The sequence below is a fragment of the Cheilinus undulatus genome, linkage group 13 (assembly GCF_018320785.1).
Source record: "Cheilinus undulatus linkage group 13, ASM1832078v1, whole genome shotgun sequence".
Classification (NCBI taxonomy): domain Eukaryota; kingdom Metazoa; phylum Chordata; class Actinopteri; order Labriformes; family Labridae; genus Cheilinus; species Cheilinus undulatus.
The window spans coordinates 24,073,452-24,086,476 of NC_054877.1; the positions used below are offsets into that span (position 1 = coordinate 24,073,452).

The following is a 13,025-nucleotide window of genomic DNA, read 5'->3' on the forward strand; positions in this document are numbered from 1 at the left end:
TGCCGTCTCAGTTTCCCTTCCCCATCTTATAAATTCCCATTCGCCTTTGTCTTTCAGGCTTGACTAATTATCCTTGTTTGTCCCTCTTTATTTGAATTCAGTCATGTGTTCTTGACTCCGTGGGCTGGGTTTAGGAGAATCATTCCGCCATTTGCCACTTAATTAAGTCAGGGTCAGGATCCATTGCTCAACGGAGAGCTGAAAGGACAGAGCTCTAATAGAATTATAAAAGAGGCCTTTCTTTACTGTTAAGGCCGCCTTTATCGAGGTGGGATCTGCGTGGGCAAATGAAAGGGGACACCAGCTCTGGACGGGAGCCCATTTCCACTTTAAACTCAGTTAGCATTTTGATGTTTGCCCACAGTTTCTTTGAACATGTGGAGGTAAAACAAGCATTATCAGCTGCAGGATTACTTGAAAGAAAATAGTGGCAATGCAAACCTGGCTTGCTTTTTAGTTAAAAGAGACATAGGCATTTTTATTGGTAACCTTGAGCTCCCCACTGTCCCCTGAGCAACAGAGAAATTTCGAACAAGTATGTGCTCAGAGCAGGGTGGAGAAATTAGAGTTTGTTTGGCCCTTACATGTGTGTGTCTAAGAGTAACCACCACTTCAATTTCCTAAATATCCCCACATGCTGAGAAAATGTAACCCCCCCCACCACCACCACCACCACCACCACCACCTCACTCTGTCCTAGCGCTTTGACATGCTAAATCTGCTGATTTTATTTTTCTTCCTCCTGCGGTGAGGAAGTGTCCTTTTCAAGGATCTCAGTTTTCCACTCATGACTGTCTAACCTCTGTTTGGATTGTTTTTCTTTCAGACAAAAGAGAAGAGGCGGGATTTAACTTCCTTTCAGGCTTTCAAGTATTAGAGATCTTTAAAAATCCACCACCTGTTTTTTTATTATTATTATTATAAAAGTTGGCCGTATTAAAAGAAGTGTGGTCGAGTGTAAAGCGAGTGGGGCCTTTTCCTGCCGTTTTCTTGGGGGCTGATTTGGTAGTGGAGGATAACAAAGTGTCCTCAGGGCTCCTTTCTAAGATGTTGACGTCTTCTTAATGGCTCTCCTCCTCAGCAGCCTTTTTGTTTCACGTCTTGGTGCTAACTTTCTGCCTCATTTAGCTCATATCAATTCACTGGGCTCCACAGAATCAGCATCTCATTCATGGTCCGGATTTCTCAAAGTAACTTTGGACAACAGCTTTTTAACCACGCTTGGGTTTTGTTTTGTTTTGTTTTGTCGTAAAGACTGATGATTTTTGCCTAGAGGATTACAGCTGGTTTTATAGTTTTTAGACATACTTAATCCTCTTTAGCAGTTAGAAAAACTTGCTTTCAAAAGTCCACCGGAAATAAGAGGGGAGGGCAGGACAGCACCTTCCTGTTTTGAGTGGTCCTCTGCTTCTAAGGCCAATTGATTTGCTAACAGGCTTGTCCACACATAATGACTGAGTAGGGATTGATGGAGGTCTTACACCATAAAACTCTAGGCCACTGCAATTGCCTGCCATTAGGGCTGTATTGTGTCTCACATAATACCCTCATCCTTAAGAAAAGCTTCTCTTATGGTTTAGCCGGGTAAAAGACTCTTTCCGCTACAGTTTCTTTGAGGTCATAACACAAATGTACCCATATGCTTATCAACACAATTGCCTGAAGACTATTCTAAAATAAGGGTAAAATTACTTAATGAGGTTCTGGTGGTGTTTTGCAGTTAATCAATTTGTGCTCAAGCACTGATAAAGACCTGCTCGTTTTCCATCACATCTTTAACTCCTCCTGTAGTTTGGTCCGCTGCCAGCCTCCTCTGTGTAAGACAGACTGCTCTGTGGAGTGAGCCTGGCAGCTGACATATGAGTCTGAAAATGGCTGCTGTCTGTGGTGAGTTGGCTGCCTTCACACCTAGCCGTGAAGGTCGTAATAAAAGAGAGTGACTAATGTTGAACTGGTTTCTATTGTTAAAACTGCTGCTGTAATTGGAAATGTGCTACTTGGGGGTAGGCTCGGGGTCAGCTCACACAAATTATAAAAGAACATCCTTTCTTGTCAATCTCAAATAGTTTTTTTCACAGATATATTTATATATATTGTTTTTTTCTGGAATGTGTTGTTATCATGCTAATATACCCAGAGAACCAAATATTGTTCGATGAAGTAGAATTAGATTCCATTAAAATGGCCAGGCAAGTTTATTAACACAGCTCCATAGTACATAAAACAATTTATAACATCACATCATGAACATTAGAAGACATTACATTGACTAGAAAGGAGACATTAAGACACAATGCCAGCAAACATGTTTTAACTGATTTATAACTCACTGATTGAATCCATTCTCACCTTCAACATCTCATCCTAGTACAACTCTCTCACCTTCAAACTTAAAACAAAACTGTCCCGCTTAGTTAATCAGGCCAGCAAAATCATAGGTTCACCCCAAACTCCTCTCTCTGACCTGTACAACTGCTCTGTAATCAGGAAAGCCACCATAATCACAGAGGACCCCTCTCACCCCCTCCACCACTGCTTCCAGTTACTGGCATCAGGCAGACAACTCCTCCCTCCTCTGCAATCACTGCCCTGAACAATATATAACAGACACTACACAACACTTATTTTTATCAGATGACACAATACTTTTTTTTTATTAGCTGATGCTTTTTATACCACCCTCCCCCATTATTATTGCTGTTATCTTGGTTTTAATGTGTGTTCTAAATGTGTTTTATGCAATTTTTTTATATGTTCTTTGAGCCTTTTTAAAAACTTCTGTTATTTCTTAGACAGAAACTGAAGTTTAGGGGAAAAAAGCAACTAAAACTTCTAATATCAAAAACATGCGTCTGCTCTGCATGCCTTGATACTTTACAGTGCTCTGTAAAGCCCCTGACTACAAAGCCTTACCTTCTCAATAGACACAGATTCATCTTATCAAAACAGATCCTGTTTGACGGTCCACCCAAAATCCCAAGATTTAGAATCATTGTTTTTTGTCAGGCATAACCCTAAACAAGCCTGAAGAACCCTCGCATAAGTGCTGTGATGAACCACAACCAGTAGGTTTCGTTCCGAAAAGAAACTGATGTTTCTGGTGCAGCTAAACCTTGATTTCCATTGTTGTGCAGCATGCCAACTTGCAGTTGTTGTGTCTAAGTCACGTGTGGTAAATGTTATAAACAGTATTGTTATATGTTGTTCATGAGAGTACATCACCACTACCCAGAAAAAAACGTGTATTTTTTATGTATTATAATACTGTATTGCTTGTTTTTTTTTAAGTGTTCAGAGTGTCAAAGTGTCAAGAGTGTTTGAGTTCAATAAAAGTATGTGATGGCAGATTTTGTAAAAAAAAAAAAACAGCTGGCTATCTTTTTAATAATAATGACCTCTGCATCAATCAGAGTAGTCCTAATAATGATTTTACCATAGAGGGAGCTTATGGCTAATCATTTTTCCATTGGTGTTTAAAGTTTTAAAAAAATGAGAGACGAAACAGCAAAAGACCTCCCACCTCTTCCGGTAGGCTGGCTTTATGACATGGATACAATATTCCTTTAAGTAAACCTGCCTGTAGGGGGCCAAAAATCGAATTATTAGTGTACCAAATGTATATGCATTGGTAGCTGAAAGACAAATGCACTTCTTACTCATGCTTTAGCTATGTTAGTAAAAACTACATTCCCCAGATGTTTTTGAGACCTTACTGAAGTGAAGATTGGAGATAAAATGGACATTTCTGGTTGTTCCTGCTGTAAAAGTTGACTGTTAAAAAGCTTTGGAATTTGATAAAAAAAAAATTCTGACTATACCTCTTTGAAATGAGGTAATTCAAAGATACCAAAATCTCAAACACAAACTTAATTTTGTGTAGTTGTGTTATTTCCAGTGCCCATCATTAAAAGTTAATATAGTTGCCCTGTTTCCTTTTTCACTGTGATTATGATGAAATAGAATTTGATTGAATCAGTTGGGGTGTATCTTCTCTTGAGCCTTGGTCCGTTGATAGTGAGACCCATGGGAGCCTTGTCACTCCAGTCTGCGTCCCCACTTTAACTTATCCATACGAACCTTCTCCCCTCTGTCACTCACCCACAAACCCAAACAACAGCTTCTTTCTGCTCCTCTTATCACACCGGCTGACAGGGTCACAGGGTTACTGCAACACTGGGCATGCTCAGTCATTCACATATTGATATTGATTTTTCTTCTTCTTTCTTATTTGGACAGTTTGTGTGTTGGCCAAGAATAAAACGTGGGGTCAAGATGAAGAGCAATAGATATAATTCTACTCAGCTTTCCCTTGGTTTCTATTCTCTGCTGTAGACTGAAGTGACGGAGCCCCACATCCCAGCATCCCTCTCTGGCTGCCATTCAGCCCCATCGATCGGATACAGGGCCCAGCCACCCCAAGGGAAACCAGGGCTCAGAGACACAGTGGCTCTTTTGTGGAGGGGATCCACCAGTTCAGACTGACAGCCGACAGCACTGATAAAAATACGTTCCCCTCCTTCCTGTATTGTCCACGGCAGACATGCTGTTCAAGATGTGTAACCTTTAGAAAGCCGGCCAGGCTCTAACCGTCCTTTCTGTTGACGGTAATCACTAAAAAGTGGATTACTGTCCAAAGCGTCACAGCCTTTGGCATTCTCTTATCTCTGCAGCCAATCTCACTGTATTATTTCCCTCTGTGATAGTGGAGGATAGTGGTTTTCCTTTGCTCTAATCATGTATAAATGTCACTTTAAACCAGTGTGTCTCTTAGGCCAATTACTCTAATACTTCCCTGGTGTGTCTTCAGTGTATCTTTGACATAGTGCTCTCTATTCAGTAACCATAAAGGCATGGAAAGTTTGTCAACTTGGATGCTAAACCACTAATAGTTTATTCAACATGTAAACCATGCCTCTTTCTTTTCTTCAGGGAGGAAAAGGAGCGCTGGATCCGAGCCAAGTATGAGCAGAAGCTGTTCCTTGTGGGACTGCCCCAGTCTGATGTGCCCCTGGGGCAGCAGCTGCTCCGGGCCGTGGTGGAGGACGACCTGAGGTTGGTGGTGGTGCTGCTGGCCCACGGCACCAAAGAGGAGGTTAACGAGACTTATGGGGACGGAGACGGCCGCACTGCTCTGCACCTCTCTTGTGCTATGGCCAATGTGGTCATCACACAGCTTCTTATCTGGGTGAGTTTGCTCAGTCAGAGGAGGATGAATGTTCTTGTAGACATGTAGTGTAGGGCACAACAGTGAGGGAAAGATTTCCTAATTACTAGTTTTCAAAAACTTTTACCTTGACAGATGTGGAGGTTTATTTTATATTAACCTCATTTTTTTCTTTTTTTTTTTTTACATTTTTACTTTTCAAGGTTTATTATCGTTGTTGATTCCATGAACTGAATGTTTTCTTATTGGCATTTTAAGATGTTACAGGTCTTTACAGTACATAAAGAAGCCAAAAAAGTAACAATTAAACATACATAGAAACAAACGAACAGGGCAATATAAGCAAATGAACAAACAAAACAAAAAAAAAGCTGAAGATATAGTTGGTAATTGGGTTGATTTCAAAGTTCATAGAGTCTACAGTGTCAGTGCAATGTTGTCATCCTAGTTTTTACTTCTTTCCAAAGGATCAATTGAAGTATAATGCATTGTCCATCGCTGCTATTTTCTCCCATCTCTCTTCAAAACTACGAAGTTGGTTTCTGATTCTCCATAGATTCCAATTTTTAAAAAAGTATAATTTGAGGAAACTCAGAAACTAAAACAAGTAGGGATGCATAATAATGGATTTGTGCAGATATCCTATATGCCAATATCTACAAATTAGTTTCAGTCAATACTGGCATCGGTACCGATGTAGTTCAGACCTAAAACTTTAACCCTTAAAACACATCTGGAAGTTTGAAGATGAACAAATATCAAATTTCAGTCCTTAAAAGACACATGAAAGTGTAAGGAATGATGATAAATAAAGAAAAGACTGTAGTTGAGGTAGGTCTGTTTGTTGAACCTAAATCTCCACCAGCTTGTTTGATCATACAGCCAATATGTACAGCTGATACAAGCAGATTTTTGTGGTGTTTTTTTTAAATAAATTTTTTGGGGCCTTTCACGCCTCCATTTAGACAGAGGAGGACAGTGCATAGAGCTGGAAATGGAGAGAGAGCAGGGAGAGACTTGTGGCAGAGGGCCACAGGCCCGATCCCAACCCAGGCTGCTCGCACACTGCCAGGTCATCTGCGCACCCCAGATACAGGCATATTTTTATAGCCAAAATACTGGTTGTAAATATCCTTAGAAAATTTCATACCTGCGATATAATAACTCAATTTTTATGCTAATATTTGTCGATACTGATATCATGCCTATATATATATATATATATGCAAACATGAATAAGGCTTAAGAGAAAGTGGAGGGAGAAATAGGACAAAAATTTAAAAAAGGCTATTTAAAAATGTAAATAACGAATTAAAGCAACTGTTGATGCTTTGCATTTTTTATTTTGAATTGAATATAATAATTTTGCACATATGAACCTTTTTTAGTTTTGAAATATTATTTTAACAATTGCACTGAAAACTCAAATTCCTCAGGTCTTTAATCTAACCCTCGTAATCACCCATCACTTTTCCCCTCACAGTATGGCGTGGACGTGAAGAGCCGGGATGCTCGTGGTCAGACTCCGCTGTCCTACGCTCGACGAGCTGGTAGCCAGGAGTGTGCTGACATCTTACTTCAGCATGGCTGTCCCAACGATACCAGCAGCCTGACTTCTGTGCCCACACCCAACATGAGCCGCCGCAACCCCAACCCCAACCCCAACATCAACAACAACAACGCCCAGTGTGAGCTCAACCGCAGCATCAGCATCATGTAGGAGATGGAAAGCAGCTGCAGATGAACAAAATAAATCCCCTAGAACCTTTCCATGTCTATACCCAGTACTTCCTCCTCTGTTTCACACTGTGTTACCCAGAATCAGCACCAATTCAGAGGTTCAGGAGTGATGGACACATTGTTTTTATTTCACTATGCCTAAAAAAGGTGCCGTTTGGAGTTCGGACATTGTACATTTTTTGTTTTGTATTATTTTGTATGTGTTTTGTGTGTAAAATTCATTCACTCTTGATCTGAAATGATCATGATCAGCTTTAAGCTTTTTTTCTTTTTTTAAGCATCAACCAAACAAATGACTCACTCTGGCATTCATACCTACCCCACAAAAGCATTTCCTTAATGCATTCAACATTTCCTTTTATGTCTTCCCTGTCTGCAACATGAACCGACTTTATAATGAGTGTGAATGAAAAACTTCTTTTAAATTTCTAAGCCAGAGCATAATAACATAAAACTGTGAGGAATAGTTTTACAAGTGACAAAACAATGATGTGGGAAAGAAAGTAAATCTTCCATGATATCAGTGGCTGTTACAGCTTTAGTAATGATGCATGTCTTCAACACAGCCATCAAACTCTTGACATACTATCCGTATACAAAGGCAAAGCAATTATACTTGAAGAGTCCAAATGATTTAGATACTTAATTCACGGGAAAATGGGTTCAGATCATCATAAAGGAGTTGATTGAAGAATTCCTGTCTGGCAAAAGTGAGTCATTTCCTTATCGTGATTCTCCAGCAAAAGTGTCCGTGTCTGTAAAGGAATTAAGAGGCCTAATGTTTTATGACCATTGAGTCACAGGGCTTTGTAATGGCGCCTCTTCAATCAGAATTCATTCAAATTCAGACGTTTGATTGAAACTGTGAAATTGTACCATTATGATGTCTTTGTTGGAGTAATTTTCCGATTGACTAGATTGTCTTGATAATTGTTGTGTATTCACACAGTTTCAAACCATAAGCCTAGTGAAACATCCCTTTTTTAAATGGTACTCCTGGGAGCATTTCCTCTTTTGTTGCTGTGAATTACATATATGGTGCTGTGTGTGTGCATTCATACATAACTGTATGATAGTGTGTGCTTACTTCATGGCCTGTAACTGTGCAACAGAGAGAAACTGGGCATTTGTGTTCATAAACATTGGAGAAAGGACACTGGAGAGATGACACCTACAGTGAATATTGGGGACATAACTGTTTTAATGTACAGACCTGTGTAAAAAGTAGTTCTTGTTCCATCACCTTATTCCTTATTAGAAAAGTACGGACTAACTCTGATGTTTAGGGTAAAACAACCTTTTCCTTAAACCTACGTGCCCTCCCCTTTCCTAAGAACATGGTCAGCCTAAAAGCAGGGAGCTAACAAAATACATGCAAGTGACTGAAGAAAAAGCAACATAAAGGGATTACAATAAGCAAGGATGGTTAAAGAGGGAAGTATATTACGTTTAACTCTCTTTACTAATGTACAGTATTCAACAGACAAGATAAGCCAATACATTTGTATAGTAAATAGGACTTTAGCAGGTAATGAATTCAGGTGGACTTGGCGCTATGTCTGCAATGTATTTTCCCTTTTGTTCAACTGCCATTATTAAGCTTTTAAATGTCATGATTTTATGGGTTTACAAAGGCAGGATGTATGTTTACAGAGCAAGTTTTTTGCTTGGTACCTTAATTTGATGTTTCTTTACAGTATTTTTGTTTTTCAGAGCCAACAATGGATGAATTTGTGGTTAAAAACATGAAGCCAGGGGTGGCAATACACTTGAAGAACTCAAATCTATACATCTAAGCAGGTGTATTCAGCTCTTCAGAACTGTCAGATGTCTTGTTTTGGCATGCTGATGACTTGGTGTTATGGTTGCACCCAGGGTTGGAAATAGTCACAAACATTTTTGGCAGCCACTCTTTTTTAACGAGCAGCATTAACTAGTAAGGTATAATATAAAGGCTTATAGTATATAGCTTATAGTATGAAGGCTTATAGTTCTCAAGATATGGACTATTTAACAAGAGGGAGTTGGTGCATAAATGATCCAAACTGTAACTTATCTTAAACCTCTCTTTCAACCAATTTGTCCTGTATCTGACAATGCAAATGTTTGCTGTGCTTCCTGCGGGAGCACTGTACATTCATCTGCATTTTCCTGCATTATGAGTGACAGACTTGAAGAATTTGATATCTTGTGTGTGATTTCTGCAGTCTCAAGCCAAGATTCAGGCTTTGTTTTCCTACCATAGACTTGGAACAAGCAAGACACTGGTTCAAACACACCTTTAACCGATACAGTAGCTGCAGTGGAGAACTACTCTCATATGATACTGAGCCAAACCATCCCAGCACTCAGCCGCCTGTAAGCATTTGACAGCAGCTCTGACACAGGGAGGAGGAGGTGGGGTTGTGGGGTTGTGTGTTCAAGTCTGCTCAGCTTTGCTCATAAAGTCAGGAAGAAGCAGAAAAAAAGGGTTTTATTTATGTTTTTAATTGTAACAAAATCACTGATTGATTAGGGCGACTTTAATTTACCTGTCGAGCATATTCATCTGACACTGTTCAAAAGTACCTGCATTTGGCTGGTGGCGGATGCTAATTTCCCATCCTGGTTGCATCCCAGGAGAAGGCAGCCTAGGTTAGAAATCTAGTCTGTAGCTCCTTTCCCACTCTCTTTGTCCCTGATTTCCTGCTTGCTCCTGTCCTGTCTCTAGTGAAGGCAAAAAATTGAGAGCTATCAGGCTGCCGACCTCTATGGTGAGGCGTTTTGGGCTCATTTGTTGCAGACCTCCACGATGGAGTGACCTTGACCACAGAGCGGGAAGTGACGTACTAACCTTTGTTAGGTTTTCCCTTAGTTTGTGGTGTGTTTTTTTTTTAATGTTATCAACGTTACCCTAACCCTAAACTTTAGGGTTCTTGTGCCTAACCCTAAACCTCTTTAGGTTTTCCTTAGTTTGTGGTGTGTTAAAATTAAATTTATCCCCTTCAGCAAATTTTCAAGTTTTCTTCATAAAATTCTGCTGTCGTGAAAAGTAGCTGCCTACTGTAACCTCTGACAGCAAGTGGAAAACATACATCATTCAGTCTGTCATTCTGGTTCCAGCTTGGGTAATGAACGTCACTTTCTGCTCCATTGTAGAGGTCTGCCACAGATGATCCCAAAACGCCCCACTGTAAGCCCCACTATAAGCCTTATTTGCCAAAAATCCCAGATAAACATCTTATTGAAGAAGCAAAAAGTCTGATTTGCTTGCGTTACGTAAAAATAATCAGCCAGTGGGGGAAGCAAATTTACTTAAGTGCCTTGAAACAGGATGTGCTAACAAATGTTGAACACGCGCATCATTTCAAGACACTTAACCTTTTTTATTTTGCATTATATTTTGGTAAAAATAAGTTTATTGGATTGATTGTTGCTAAAGTAAGTGCAATAAGATATTTTGAACTAAAATTATGCAAAAGATTTGAGATTTTCAAGTGTATTGTTAAAGGAGCTATTGAAATTTTCAAGAAATATGCTTCCTTAATGGAGGCCATTCTTGTATATTTATGTTACAGATGGAGAGCAGGTGATTAGACTAGCCTAGCAAACTGTTAGTAAAATATTATATATGTAACTCCCTCTAAGAACACATATTTTATTTACTCTTTACACTAAATTCAGAGAAGATATATGGATTATTTAGACTTGTAAGTATAAGTGGGTTTTAAGCCCTACTCCCATAAATAACGTGCGGCAGTGATAGTGGTTTCGATCTTCTCTAACTATGAAAATGAAAGCTGACAAGTATCTTCCCCCACATCTGTCCTTTTTAGCTACAAATTCATCCCTGTTATTAAAATCATGTTTACTTGTACTGTACAATGGTACTGGCCTTATTTCTGACTTCTACTTGACCAACAACATTTCAGTGTCCGATGGGATCACTGAGAGGACTTTGATGCGTATAGTAATTACCTGAACCCTAATTTACATTCTGTAGATGCTGAAAAAAAAACACTAGAACCTGCCTGTTTCCCCCTTATTGAAACATGAAGTGTACATATTAGCGTAATGCTTTTATCTGAAGACGAGCTCCTCCTAGAGAATAAATGGTTTTAGGTCAGCAGTCCTTTTGACCCCATGAACCATATTTAGATTTTTTGTTTCTCTTCAGGCATATTTTTAAGGTACTTTTGGTTTGGTCTCGACTTGAGCTTGACCATCTTTGGTACTTGTGTAAAATGATGTACATTTGACATATTTATAATGCAGTATGTAAATATATTTTTGTTCTCTGTTTTGTTTTTATTTTTTGTCCAAGTTAATTTCTATTGTAACTCCTTTTACGTTCAGAACGTGAAACAAAGCAAAAGCTAAAGAGTAACTTGATGTATGCTTGGATGCTTGGCTGACTGTTGACCTATTAATAAACACTCCAATAAAATGATGTAGCCTTTCCCTGCATTTAGGGAAATCAACACATTTGTCTTGTCCACGTCTTGTTAAATCATCTATCTCGCTCTTGTTGCTTCTGCTAATGCCAAGCGCACAAGGTGAGACTCTCCTTCAAAGTAAAAGTCTTGCTTTCACTGCAACATTTGTCATTTCATGCTTTTTTCCCTTTTTTCATGTTCCCTTATCAAACATCATCAGTGGAAGAAACTCACTCCTGTTAATCCAAAAATAACTCAACCAAGCCACTCTAGAGGTAAGTAAAGCAACCACTTCCTGCTTGTGGGGACCCCCACACCCCCCTAAACAGCTGCTGAAAGAGGATTAAGATAAAGAGCTGGGCTTAGTGTCAGGCAGCACAACACGATGAGGAAAAGTGAAAGGTCTCAGTGTTCAGAGGAGTCAAGCCCTCACTAATCCACTTCTTATTTCCTGCTAATCTTGTCTCAGCATATCTTCATCCCCTTCCTCTCTCTGTTGGCCGTCATTGTTTGGGCTTTATCACCTGGTTTATCTGCAGTGTTTCCTCTTCCTCCCTCCGCGCTGGTTGGACATGGAGCCACAATAAACGGAGTCACGCTTAAAGACCCTGAAAACTTATTTCACCTACCCACTTCCCTACTGATAGCAGTGGAGTTCTACATAAGCAAGCTGCTGTCAACTTAAGTTTGCCACAATCCTAGCAACATTATTTCTATTTGATCAACTTTTCTATTTAGAAAAAGTCACATATCCCTGCACCAATCTGGGTTTGGAAGTATTTTAACTAGATAAGAGGTGGTTGGGTTATGTGATGACGAATAAAAAATCTGTTTGAGTCACATATGAGACCAGACATCAACACTTTTTTTTTTATTGTTTGTCTATGACTATAAATGGACTTTATGACCATAAACCCTAATATCAGCAAATTTTGATGTTAATATTGAATTTTACAGGGATAAATAAATCCACATTAGCTGACTAGTAGGGCATTTTCTAGCAGTAGACTCCAACTGAACATTTAACGTCATAATTGAAGCTAATATGGACAAGCCTTTTTTTAAAATTCAAGCTTTATTTAAGAGTTCATTCTAGTTTAAAGGTATTATAAACTAACAAATTGCTCTTGTTTAAGGCAATCCTTGTAAATTTAAATGTTTAATAGGGTAGTCCATTTAAGCGTCCTTACTGCAGCAGTGTAACCCTGCAAAGCAAGCCAGTGCTAGTTTCTCACTGGCGAATCCATCTTGCAAAGCTCCCGTCTGAACCATTTGGGCCCGGTTAGAAAGTGACAGGATCAATCAGCGACGAGGGGCAGTACCTTTAGGAATGGCGTGACATGAGCAAGCAGCAATTATGGTGGAAGAGATTAGCGTGGATGCTGCTAAAGCGCCAGTTTTATCAAAACTTGACAACATTTCTTCATTTAAAGACCAAAGAACAGCAGTGAGTTGTTTTCTCTTCAAAAATGACAAAAGTCATGTACTGACACGTCTATAGTCGCCATGGTTCACCTTATTCCTCGGTAGCTACCCATGCGCAGCTCGGTCATGGCTACTTTGCGTGTTTTGTTGCTCTGATTGGCCTGTAAAGATGTGATAAACAGAACGTTCATCTATTCACACTGAATTTTTTTTAATCCTCTGCTCTTTGCCCAACGCTTAGTATTTAAGGTTTTCTAGAATCTGTCAGGTTAGCAGCAGTG

The 13,025-nt window shown here is 39.4% G+C and overlaps 1 protein-coding gene across 2 annotated transcripts in view; it reads left to right on the forward strand.

Annotated features, from left to right (window-relative positions):
- Window positions 1–11,364, forward strand: part of agap3 (ArfGAP with GTPase domain, ankyrin repeat and PH domain 3) — a 172,599-nt gene extending 161,235 nt beyond the window's left edge. For both annotated transcript variants that reach the window (XM_041802299.1, XM_041802298.1), the window contains exons 17-18: window positions 4,930–5,185; window positions 6,648–11,364. In XM_041802299.1, coding sequence (XP_041658233.1) covers window positions 4,930–5,185; window positions 6,648–6,884 — 493 coding nt within the window. In that variant the 3' untranslated portion in view covers window positions 6,885–11,364. The remainder of the gene's footprint in view (window positions 1–4,929; window positions 5,186–6,647) is intronic.
- The last annotated feature ends 1,661 nt before the right edge of the window (window positions 11,365–13,025 follow it).